This window comes from Diorhabda sublineata, chromosome 8 (genome assembly GCF_026230105.1).
Source record: "Diorhabda sublineata isolate icDioSubl1.1 chromosome 8, icDioSubl1.1, whole genome shotgun sequence".
NCBI lineage: Eukaryota > Metazoa > Arthropoda > Insecta > Coleoptera > Chrysomelidae > Diorhabda > Diorhabda sublineata.
The window spans coordinates 15,078,809-15,092,825 of NC_079481.1; the positions used below are offsets into that span (position 1 = coordinate 15,078,809).

The 14,017-nt window shown below is 32.1% G+C and overlaps 1 protein-coding gene across 4 annotated transcripts in view; it reads right to left on the minus strand.

Annotated features, from left to right (window-relative positions):
• The window catches only part of LOC130448464 (muscle-specific protein 300 kDa), a 289,850-nt gene that overhangs the window by 19,889 nt on the left and 255,944 nt on the right, over positions 1-14,017 (minus strand). For all 4 annotated transcript variants that reach the window (XM_056785865.1, XM_056785867.1, XM_056785866.1 and 1 more), the window contains one exon: positions 11,160-11,462. In XM_056785865.1, coding sequence (XP_056641843.1) covers positions 11,160-11,462 — 303 coding nt within the window. The remainder of the gene's footprint in view (positions 1-11,159; positions 11,463-14,017) is intronic.

Genomic DNA, 14,017 nt, shown 5'->3' on the forward strand with positions numbered 1-14,017 from the left:
AAGGAAATTGGGTTTCACATGAACTCAAGCCGAGAGACGTCGAAAGGCGGTTTTGCATGTCCAAAATGCTGCTGGAACGCCATAGAAGGAAGTCATTTTTGCATAGGATTGTTATTGGTGATAAAAAATGGATCCATTACGACAACCCCTAGCGTAAAAAATCATATGTGAAATCCGGCCAGCCATCCAATTCAACGACAAAGCCGAATATTCATGGCGCGAAGGTGATGCTCTCTATTTGGTGGAATCAGAAGGGTGTGCTGTATCATGAGCTGCTAAATTCGGGTGAAACCATCAATGGAGAGTGCTACCGAACACAATTAATCCGTTTAAACGCAAAGAATATGTGACGAGACACAATGCAATAATTTCTTTTGGGATGGGATCCACAAATTGCCAGAAAGATAGGAAAAGGTCATAGTTTCAGATGGGAAATACATTGAATAATACTATTGTACATGTTTTTCTTAAATAAACGTTCAAATTTTGAAAAAAAACCGCACGAATTAAGTTGTAGACCACAATAAATACGAATTTATTATGGTATGTTATAATGAGAAGAGCAAATGGGTTAAACACTGTTTCTATCCTACCTAAGCCATGCAGAGGAACATTTAGTCTATATTAGGATTATTCCTAACAGAAAATAACAAAAAAAACCACACAAAAATTCTCCTTTTCTTTTCAAAAACGCATTCAGTTATAACGAAATCTCCTCCTAATCATAGAATAATTTTTTTATCTTATTTTGCTATCAAATGTGACATTTTAAGTCACTTCTTGACACTAGGAAACGTCACATTTTTCATAACCCTTGTATATCAGTTATGAGAATTAGTTATGTAAAAACTTTACGTAACTGTTTCAAGTTTTTTAAGAATAATTTATTAATTATTCTAAAAACTGACAATTATTTCATTATTTAAACAATTAACTCACTTTTTTAATTCAATAGTATTTTAAGATCTATAAACATTGAAAACAACATTTATTTATTCATTTATTTAAAGTAAGTCCATTTTTTGGGGAATATTCTCTTGAACTTCTTGGCTAATGTTAATTTCTTTGTTGTGATATCTACATGTATGTTGAGGACTTTGCCTAGAATGTTTTCTGAAATTCATCTTTTATTTTTTTATGAACATATTTCAACATAGCCTTTGGTTACACTACACAATGTCCGCTCCTGAGTCTGCCAGGAGAGAAGATGTCGAACGTCTGAAACAATGTCTTGTGTATCCTTTAACATTAGGTAAACACAGGTACTGAGCAATCTTTGTTGGTAATTTTCCAATATTTTACATTATAATATCGCACAAAAAAATCTGTTGTGCTTTACAGCAGGAGGTCTAATATTTCTATACTTTTTGAGAAGGTCGAAAAGATTGACACCAGCAATATTTGCAGTAGTGACTACAAATTCGCGAATAACGTGTGTTTTGCTATCTGGAATTGTAATTTTAAAAAAGGTGTCTTCATCAAATAAGTCTCCTTCTCGTAGGAACGTCTGTTCAGCCTTCCTGAAATCCCTATTATCATTGTGACTAACGAATAGATTTATGTAATAATAAATTATAAACATATCGTATATCAAGTCGTAATTGAGCAAATATAAATATCCAGCCATGTCAAAAGCATAGTATACTTTTTGATATAGACATTTTCGCACATAGCGAGTTCAGATGTCAACATTGAATATGTAGTCATGTAGTCCACAAAGTCAATGTTTTTAAATGTTCAAAATAAGCAACTAGTACCTTTTCGTTGATGTTCGTTTATATTAATTTCCCAAATTTTTGGTAGGCCAAGGCGTATCTACTACCCGCTGCAGCTCTTACTTCAAATGGAATGTCTGATTCGCTATCTGGAGATATTTCAAGTAATTTCTTCTGACTTGTTTTGACTTATTTTGAAAAATCGTTGTTTGCTTACATATTAACAATACTTCTAGCATCATTTGAATCCACATTAATATTTTCATTGTAATTGAAGATTCTATTGAATATTATAAAAGCGCGTGATTAGATAAAACGTTGTACGTCAACACGTTATGAAAAGAACTATTTTGTTCAACTCGTGTAATTTGCAAAACTCACTGGCGCTCGTTTTGGTAAATACTACGCTTGTTGAACAATATTGTTCTTTCCATAACTAGTTCCGTAAATAACTATTATTCAACCACAAAACTTATTGAAAAACCAGGTGGAAGTTTTGTCATTTAGCAAGTAGGTTGAAAATTTATTCTCAGATTGTTTTCCACTAGACAAAAAGCGCTTCTGGATTACTGTGAGTAATTGTAGATTCATTTATACTATAAAAAATTGTTCATGAATGTACGTTTATAAGTTATTCAGAATAGAAACTTTTCCCCTGTACAGTTTACAAATTTTGTATGAAATAAAAGTTTTTTATTTCGAAAGCTTACTCCGAAAATGGGTTAGTTTTAACTTGTACTCGCTCTCGAAATTCGAACATTAAGTTACTGGATATTCTGTATTTTACATTTAGGTAAATAGTATACTGATTTACGATAACACTCTAAGAACGCACTGAAGGTAACACTTTTAACAATCTATCATAATCAAAGTAGATTTCGAATAATTCAACCGCCAAAATAAATAAAAATCCGTCGTGATTGTCACTGGACACAAAAAACTTGAAGCACTATTTCACGTAATAAAAGTTTTTAAAAATAAATTTAGTTATTTGAATATAATTTCGCGAATGACCTCAAATTACGTACTGAATACCAAAACAAAAAGAATCGGGAACACGTATATTTATAAATTTTTGCGCCGGTCGAACTGGAGATGCGATTACTCTTCTAAAAATAAATGAACTTCCTATGAAAACACAACCGAAGTGTCAGACTACTTCTTAAGCACCATCGACTCTAAAAACGATGTATGAGACCCCCACATAGCGACGCCGCATCGCAAGGGCGGATTTTAGTTGGTTGACGGTAATAATCGCCCCTCTCGACACTCACACACAAGGGTCGAGATTATCTAGCATGAAGATGCTGCATATGACATCTAGTCGAATTTTTTACTTAAATAATGTTACGTGAGTGTAAAATAATAGAATTTAGGCCATAACTCGCGTAAGTAAGTGCTGTAACTCATTAAGTGGGGTTATGATTATTATAAGTTCACTATATTCGTCTTCGGCAATAACAATAAATATAAAAGTGCCGTATTTCTTATAGCTAACTTAATTTCAAAACCACATATTGCTCAAACTGTGAGAATAGTTATTTTTATTCCAAGGACTGAAAGTGCTACTTTGTTGAACGAGTCCGAAAGTTTTTGTTTGATACCTGAAAAATCAAGAAGTAGATACACCCTGGCCTACCGACAATTTAAAAAATATGAATAGCTTCAACGAAAAGGTACTACTTGCTTATTTTGAAATTTAAAGAAATTAAAGGCGTTGACTTTGTGGACTACATATTCAATGTTGAGATTTGAACTTGCAATGTGCAAAAAACAGACGTGTGCAACGATGTAGTATTTTTTAGACTACGCATAAGATCCAAAATCTTTTCAATTACACTGAGGAAAGAAGATAAATAATAGAGACTTATAAACATTTTATTTATTGAATAATATAATGTACTTAATGATATTTGCAATATCAATATTATTTTATTGATTATTTGCAAAAAGTATGTTGATTTTACCTCCAGGACAATTAGTAATATTTATTGGATTGGATGCAGATGGAATATGGATATATCTACTAGATGTTGATGGAATATCACAGAATTAAAAATTTAAGGTTAAGTAAAATCATCGATGTGAAAGTGTCAACTGTCAACATTGAAGTGGCAGTCACATTTAAGGAAGTTAAAGTTGTCTACTCCAGAGCGTCCCGAAAGTTTTTTTGCAGTACGGAACTGTCACTTTCACTACATGGAACACTTCAAACGCAACTTTTGGTATGTAAATGAATACAAAACAAACAACTTTCAGATGGCGTCGTCTAAAAATGTTATTTCTGACGGCACTCTACTCACACCACTAACCTAGTTGGTTATTGTCAACTTCAAATAGTTAACACAACTGTTTTCATTCGTGGTTTGATAAAAATCGCAATTTCTATTAAATATTATTTTAGTAGAACATAATTATACCAATTTATAATAAATAATATGGATACTGACAGTAGTGATGATTTTGATAAAACTCCGCAAGAGATATCGAAAAAAGCAACAAAAGTAACTTAGATTAGCATACAAGAAATTTATGGAATAGAGAAGAAATGCAAAAAAAACTTTTTGGTATACTTTGCAAAGTTGTCGAAAACTTTAAAGGCGTCTACACTTTAGTCACAATATTCAATGTATACTATCAGTATACAAAATAAAATCGATATATCCACGTATCAGAAATTACGTTGTTTTTTGAAAATAAAGTCCGACAATTACGTCCCTAAAAAATCAAACATATTGACATCCCATCAATTGCAAATATTTTTAAACGAAGCTCTAGACAAGGAATATCTATAGTGGAACCTCTTTAATTCGAACCTCATTGACTCGAAAATCTCTCCAGCTCGAAAAAAATCAATGTAAAATTACAACTTCTGTAAGTATAAGTCTGATCGACCGACAAAGTCTTTTATTTTCCAATATTTAGCACTAATAGCCTCTATAACCCGAAGCATATAAATATACGTACGTATGAGTTGGCGTCGGTATTTACATTCCCACTATCGTCATGGCAGGTGCTAAGAGAAAACTGAAATGTCTGAGAATTTCTGATAAAGTAAAGGTTATTGAAGCTGTGGATCGAAGTGAAAAGAATAAGCGAGACATAGCAAAATATGTTGGCATTCCTAGTAGCACATTGTCAACGAATTTGGAAAATAAAGACGAAATTTTATCTCGATTTTACGAAGGTGACTGTAATCGTAGAAGAAAGAGAGAGGCTGAAAAGCCAAGTGTTGAAGAAGCTACGTTGAAATGGTTTAAGCAGTGTGTCGGCGAAAATGCCAGAATTTCAGGACCAATCTTGAGAAAGCTGAACAATATGCAAAAGATTTAGGCTGTGACAGTTTTAAAGCTAGTAACGGCTGGCTGCAGAGGCACGGCATTGTTTTTCATAAAGTCTGCGGTGAGAGTTCCGATGTAAACAATAACACATGTGACGATTGGAAGCTAAAACTGCAAACCATAATAAGAGAATATAACTTTGATGACATTTTCAATACCGATGAGCAAAATCCGATAACTTTTTTAAAATTATGTTACGATAAAATAATGTGTGTATAGATTTCACGTGCACTTTTTATGTAATTTTAGTTTCATTTTACAAATGTCAACCTGACAGCACATTAACTTTTAAAATTAAATATTTTTTCATTTCTACATAACATCGATAATATCGTAGATCTTCAATCTTTTAAATCAAAATCTCAAAGAAAAATAATTGATTTTTTCAATTAAATTGTGTAAAATTTTTTGATCAACAAAAATAAAATTTATTAGAAAATGTAAACCTTCATAAGTCGAAGTAAATTTATTTCAGCTCTTTATTTCGAAGTCTCGAAACTACTTTAACTCGAAATAGATTGCTTGTCCCTTGAGTTTCAAGTTAGAGAGGTTTCACTGTACTAATAAAAGAAAATTTATTTAGAAGGAACTATTTTTAGAATTTTATTTTATTTTTTCCTTGAATTAACACAGATTTTTCTAATTAATGGGTTTTTCAGTAGATAAAAAGAATTAAATAATCATTAAAAATTCTATATTCAATATCTATCTACCATAATAGATATTTGTGCAAATGAAATCGTCAACTCCATTGAAAAACCACTTGAACCCTTCACAGAAATAGAGACACAAAATATACCGAATAAACGATAAACTCTCAACATCTAAAATTAACATAACAGAAAATTTAATAAAAAGAAAAGGCGTTCCGGGTTTAGCTATACAAAATTGTAAAAATGTCACAATCAACTACAATTTTAAATAATGTTATTTAACAGTTAAGATGATACCTTAGTGTTATTTTGATTTTAATAATCATAAAAATAATCATTAAGTTCCATTACTTTTATTCTTTCAATTTGAGCAGTTGTAGAACATGTGGGAAAAGTACTATTCTCACTCTCGTGTTCGCGGTACTTGCCCTCCGAGCTCGGGCCACAAACTTTCACACTCGGAAGAAAAGTTAAACTTTTCCCACTTGTTGCACAATATACTATTTCACGATCTAAGAAAAGTAATTGGTACTCCAGTTAAATAAGACTTTAAAGGTAACCAAAATTCCCGTAGAGTTAAAAATTGGTATGAATAATATTATAAATGGATTGTGAAAAGTCCCAATCAATCCTACTTGTGCAAAAAATTTTATTAATGGTAAAAGTTTGCAAAAATAGGTTTTTCGCGTTTTACAGCTAAATGGTGAGTTTTACAGCAAAAATAGTTCTTACAAAAATTGTAGATCATCCGATTCTTTAAAAAAATGACTCAACACTTTTTTTCATAATTATTGTCATTTCCGTGATATAGCGGTTCAAAGATTTGATGTTGTTGTAATCCGTCTTTTTGGGCAGTAGAAACATGTTTTAAGCTTCTTTTCCTGTTGTTGTACGAGTATTTTTTGAATCATTTTGAATATTCAAAATTGGAGCAACTTCTTGGCGGATATTTCACCTAAAAGTTCTCCTCATCCTTTAAAGTATTAGTCGAATAAATGACAAAGGAGTTGATGCTGGCCATATCATACCATATAGCACACACAGGGGCTATCTTCTAATTTTTATGCTGCAGCTCTTGTTGATACACAATTAATCTAATGTATCAACACCACCTTGAGTTTCATTGTAATTCTGAACAATCGCAGGTTTTCCTGTTCTTCTGAAATTTCACCTCCCGTGTCTTCTAGACACGTACGAAAGTAATACCTTTTCCTGATAATAACAGAACATTGATGTATTTGCATTTCGCTTGTAGCCAGCAGTTCTGGTGGTATTTCATTTTTTCTGAGCGTTCCAATTATTGTTAATTTATATGGATCTTTGAGTAGCTCATCAGCCTTTCAAGTCCAAATTACAATTATTTTGTCATTATTTTCAATACTCCATTTGTATTTCAATAAAGTACTTCTGAATTCAATAGGATCACAATAGGCTTACCGGAAAATAACGTTAAAAAAAGAGCCAAGCACCTCATAGGTGGCGTGGAAACGTGTGCATATTACGAATATTTACACCTCACCCTAACAGGGTCGGATTATGTATGGTCCCAACACCTTTGGCATTGTCAGTTCATTTCGATCCATGGAACAGTTATAAAGAACGATAGTATCTATTCCCGTTGAGAAAAAAATTATTATTTGAATTGTTTACTTAAAGTTAGAAAAGCGTGGCCAAGAATCCCTGATATTACAGTTTGAAAAATTGTGGATAATTCGACAGCTCCTTAAAAAACACGAACGACAATGGTGTACCAAACTGCATTGATTTCTTTCAAGAAGAATCAATTCTTCGCAATCTCTATGGATTATACATGCAACAAAAAGTGCCAACTTTCTCGGAGACTGTTCCAAGAAAATGATGCTGAGATCAATTGTTCCACTATAACAAATTTCAATTTAGAAGATCATTGAAATCTTCTGCATCATCTAACTTATCTGTCGAACGATTTCAATCAGTCCCCAGAATATTCTCTGTGTATTCTAAAAGAATAAAAAACTTACATCTGATCAAATACTGAAACATGCGATTATTCGTTAAAATAGTTCATCACATGGTTACGAAATTTACCTTATTCGAAATGATTAAAGGACTAAAACAAACTTGATTAATTTGACCAATTATATCTCAAATAACAAGAAAACAAGTAAACAGCTGTTGGAGAAAATATATGAACAAAACGAAAAGTCCAAAACAAAAAGAAATGGAAAAACTTGAATAAACAGATCCGATCCATTAGATTATTTAAGTTTTCTGAAAAAAAACACAATATGTACGAGATCAAAGATATATTTTCGTGAAATCGTGAAATGTAGAAAAAAGTTATTATTAGAATTACAGCTACAATCACGTGACAGTAAAAATTCTATGTCACATTTTCAGTTAACAAAGTTTTTTTTGTGTTTAAAAAACTAGTCTAAAACAGAACTTGACGATTGTTGCGTGATGTTAGCTCATATAAAACTATGAAAATAAGAAGATAAAAAAACTAATTAGCTTACACCCTTTCCTATTATTACTAAATTTCAATAATTTCTCTAATCATTCAATATAATATTTTTCATCTGCTCCTATTAATTTATATAATCATTATTCAACTGCTTTTGATAGATTAATAAATAGTATATATAAACAAATAATTTTCTCCAAGTTTTTACTTCTTAAATAATTTTAGATGTTTTGTCTTGATTTTAGGTGTTTTTTGATATAAAATTAATTCAAAATTACAAATTAAAATATTTCGATCAAATGGCTTTATTGTTCTCCAAAATATTATCCATTGAGATCGATACATTTTTGCATTTTGAACCAATTATCAAAGCATTTTAATCACTTCGAATGAGGTACCTGCAAAACATGTGATTTGAATGCATCCATTACTTCTTAAGGTGTAGAAAAACGTTGACCTCGTAATTTATTTTTGATCTGCGGGGATAAGAAGAAATCATTGGGTGCCATTGGATTGTACAATAGATCACCCATCAATTCGATATTCGAAGTGGTGGAGAATAATTCGTCTACTGCGATTGTTTTCCCTGATTTTTTCTGACAAACAAATGTTTGTTATTCCAAATAAAGAGGCGACCATTTGTTACGAATATGCTTCGTATGTGAATAATTTTGTTAGATTTTGCTAATCTTTAAAGATCCATACAGTCGATTATTGTTTAGTTTCTGGTATCCAATCTTTCTGACATCCAAATGTTCATGAAACCTTTAATGGATATAGGTGAAAGTAATGCCCAAGTATGCCTCAATTTCAAGGCTCAATTTTAAGGTATGTTACATAACGATCTTGCAATATCAGTTGACGCACAGCCTCGATGTTTTCTGGCACAACCGACGATTTTGAACTACCTTTACGAAATAAATCCTATAAAAAACGGTGACTCGAGATGGTGCTTCATCACAAAAGTCGAAGCGGCTTGATCGGCATAGTGCTGTTGGTTTAATCCACGCCAGAAGTCATAAAAAATCATCGCACGATGATGATGACCAAGATGAATATTTCAATTATCTTTGAACTCAAATAGCATCGTATGACGTCACGTTCTGCGTACGTCCACCATTAAAAATGTCTTCGACTATTTTAATACCTGGGGTATTCCGAAGTTTCTTATACTTTGCGAGAATGTGAATAGGTTTCGTCCTCTACATCCTCCACGCCGCTCTTACTAATTACCTCCATGCATTTTCAAATTATTTTATCTACTATAATTATCCACATATTTTGAAATTTTGAATTGGTAACCCACATAAACTATTTGTAATGGATTATCTATTTAGTGTCGTTTTAAAGTTACAGCAGGTAGAAGAAAGAGTTGTTCGGAGCGCTGTGTTGGCAGTTGGGGTCCGGGCCCATTGTATACCGTCGACATTATACCGGTCCCTCCTTTCATACATATATACATTTATACAAGTTTAGACAAGTTTCTACAGGCTTAAACAGAAATTTCTATAGTAATTAAATATTTTACCAAAGTTCGCCGATTGAGGGTAAGTTGAGATTTTCATAGTTTTAAAATGGACTTGAAACTTTAAATATGTTTTTCTCAAAACTGTGTTTTTCAAACTCTCCACCATCGTATCTCAAAAACGGCTTGACCGAATGACTTGAAGTTTATAGGGCACACTCAATACATGTAAACGCATGGAATGAACATTTTTAATCGAAAATTTCTAAAATTTCGATTTTTTTATAGCAAAAAACAAAAAAAAAAAACGCAAAATTGGCAACATTTATTTCAAATGTCTACCAAAAATCCATTTTTTTGTATATTCATTTGATAATAGTCCATTTCGTGAATTTAGACTTACAGATTAGAATGCCGTTTTTTTTTGTTTCAGATCAGGCAATCAGCTGGAATCGTGGAGGAAGTGCGAGCTCATTTTTTCGAGGCGGGGGTGTTCAGACCGCTGTAACTCAAGTTCTACACAATATTTTTAGCTTAAAATGTATATTTATACTGTCGAAATATATGTTAATAAATGATAATAAAGTTAAAGGTCTATCTATCTACTGGTCGTAGAAAAAAAATCCTAAAAAATCCCTAAAAAACAGGCCGCCACATGGGATGACCCCCTTATGGTCCACATAATTGGCCAACCGAACATACAATTCGCTCTACCATGCATAATTTAGAGACCCAATTTTCATTATTGGATAAAAATCGACTAAACTTGACATATTTTACGTAGGTATCTTTCTTTGGAAATATATAAAATTCTAAACTATTGTAAGAACTGGAACCGACCGCTCTTCCTACTTGTTTCCGTTTTAGTTGTTGTGATCTTGACAAGCTTACAGAAGATCCACTGATTTCGACAAAAGTTTTGTTTACTAATGACGCCAACTTTTGTCTTCACGAGATCCTCAATTTGGTGTGATGAACAACCCAAAAAAGTTCAAGAGCTGCCATTAAATCAAGACTAAACAACAGAGAGCAGCCGAAATGTTACTGCGATTGGTGACTGATTATATGGTGCCAGAAATTGAAGCTCATGGTCTCGATGAAATTTAATTCCAACATATTAGCGGTAATTGCCATACAGTTCGTGGGATCATGGCGTTACTGCAACAGCAATTCGGAGAACAGCTCATTACACGCTTTGGACCAGTGAATTGGTAGGCTAGATCATGTGATACCCATCACACTTCTTTGCATTTTCCTTTAGGGGACTAGGTTAGGTTCAAGCGGAAGCATTGGGTGCCGATATTACACAACTTATTGGCCGAATACCATTCGAAATACTAACACATGTCATTGAACATTGTAACTTACTTGTTATATTGTACTTATAATAGACCTTGTTAACCGTGATCACGAACAACATTTTGGATGATTATAAAGATTATACAATAAAATTGTTATTATTCATTTTTTTATTTATTCAAAACATATACTTCTAAATGAATCATCCATTACAACTGTAGATGTATGTATACCACTTACCTTAACTTTTCCAATAGCCTCTTCGGGCTCAAAATTTTCAATAGACTCCATTGGATTCTCAATCCATTCTTTCACTAAATCTGAAGCTTCCTTATACTGTTTCCATAGATCTGCAGCATGATGGTACTTGGTACAAAGTTCTTTCAAGTTTGTACACGTCGTTTCATAGGCTGTCACGGCTTCTTTAACTGCCGCCTCGATTTTCGCCGAGACCTCCGGTGAGCAGCTATCTGATAATGGTTTAGCGGAATTTTTGAGTTCTGATACTAGGTTTTCGCGGGAAACTAGATCTCCTGATACATTCTAGGAAAAAAAATCAATGTTATATTATAGAATAAAGTGATTAGAAATTGTACCTACTGGTATGTTCAATCAAGGCTTACAGACTTTATCATTTCTGTTTATAATTAAGTTAACATTAATAAACAAAAATATTATTTCAATAGAATTGAAATAAAAGTTTTATTACCAATACATACTCTCATTTTATATACAATGTTTTGCAAGGTCAAAATATATACTTGCTTTGCATCGTAGCTACTACTAACCATTGAGAGCTCTTTCGTGTGTCTGTTTACCTCCCAAAAAGAGAAGTAAAGAACAACAACAAGTGCGCATGCAATCGAACCTAAACTGATTAGAAATTTCACACAAATTACACTATCTGAGGCGCGTTTTTAAAGCCCAATTATTAGGTAAAAACGCGTCAGACAGTATAATTTGTGAGTGTTGGGGTGAGGGTAGTAGATATAAACACTGTGCTAAGTATGAATGTCACCAATGGTTCCAGAAATTCCAACTTAACAGATGAAATAAAATATTCAAACATAGCTCTAATAAAGGAACTTGAACTAATCAAAATTTATTTGATTATCTCTCCCCAAATCATGTGAATGCAAGTATTTATTGTAAATCCATGGCTATATTGTCATGTGATGGAATTTAAAGAAGTAATTGAGAAAACAACTATTTCAGCTGATCTTTAGTCATATTTGACTGGATTTTTAACAACAATAACTAGATTTGTTTGATTCGAGTTGCGTCCCGCGGTCAAATTTTAATCCTGGTTACTTTAAGGATTGTATATGAATTGCTTCTCGAAGATCTGGTTAACCATTTTCTTACCTGGAGCTTAAATAAAATACATATTATCAGCTTATTAATTGTAACACCCCCTCTCATCTTGAGATAAGATATTTTATGACGTAATCTAACCTTAGACTGTAAATAAGAAAACGGGCAACCTGGACGCAATTAATATAGACTTCTACAGGTCCGGTTGACCGTGGGACGCAACTCGTCTGCAGCAACTGATATAGCTACCAGCACACGAAGTATGTTGAAAGTTATGACAGTTTATAGTATTTGTGGTATAAAAATTAATGGCAGTTCGTATTGTTGCAACTGATTCAATAATAAACATATTTATGACTTTTTTTATTAGCTTCACTTCAATTAAGTGTATTGTAATATGTTAAAGCTCAGCAAGGTCAAAAGAGAAATATGAATACTTCACAAGAAGTGTTGAATCAGATTAATAATGTAAGACTCTTAAAAAGAAATTTTATTATAACTTTCCTATAATCAATTTTTCTCATTCCTATATTCCTATTCCTATTCCAATTCCTATATTTATCATTTATTTTCAAATTTGAGAAAATCATAAGAATCATTATTATTATTTGATTAGTTGGTTCACCCCCTATTTTGAATTCTATATATAAATATAGAAAATTATATTATGATTGGTATAAATAGAACGCAATTCCAACTGGTATCTTACGACTGCACAAAAAATAATTAACAGCAGGCCTTTGAATACTTGTCACATTCTTTTTGTATAAAAAAAGTTGATATTGAATTAACGGCATGGACCACTTCAGCTTAAAGATATCTAATGGCATTTCAGATTTGATTGATTTATACCAAATTGGATTAAAAACTTGTATAATGAAAAATTTAAAAACTCCGCTTAATAAGAAAATAAAAAATATCTCTGATAGTCTCGTTATGAAGTACTTGTTGAACTCTATTTTTTTTGTGATAAACTGTTAACACTGACAAGAAAAGAATGAATGAACTTAAGAACAAAAATCATTAAATTGAAAACAAAATATTGTCCAATTCTCTAGAATTGATAAATTTTATAATCTGTCGTTTTACATTGTTGAACTTGATTAAGTATTTTGCTCTCGTTATGTAGTCTTGAATTCCTCTCTCTCTCAGGTCTTCCATCACCTTTGCGTACCATCTTTTCCTTGGTCTTCCTACTTTTCTTGTTCCTCCTTGTTCTATGTCCATCATTTTTTTTGTTGCTCTAAAATTTAGCATTCTTTGTATGTTACCCAACCATTGTTTTGGATCTTATTATTTTGCTTAGTTCTGCTTCTCCAAATAGATTCCTCATTTCATCATTTGTTCTCTTCGGCTATAAATCTCCCTCCTTTTTACCGCGTATTTTTCTTTCCCATATATCTATTAATATGTTCTACATTCAATAGTTTATTATAATAATATACGAGAATATACAATGTGAAGTTTAAGAACTGAACATCTTAATTATTTCGGAATGGATTTTTAGTAATTATAGTTTGAAAGGGTTCTATAATTTGGCCAATAATATGGTACTATATACATTGTTACACAGATCATCTGTGTTTCTCAAATAGATCCTGGCGTTTCTATTTGGTTTGCACTTTCCAGCAAAATTATACAATTATTTGTTGGTTGTTTGTCGTTTCCCTCCATCATTCAACCATTAAAAGCACGCAATCTACTTCCATTTTAGCTCTATTATCGTAATCGTCATCTGCTTCATACTCTTGCACTATTAAGTCATCTATCTGTGTAACCAATTA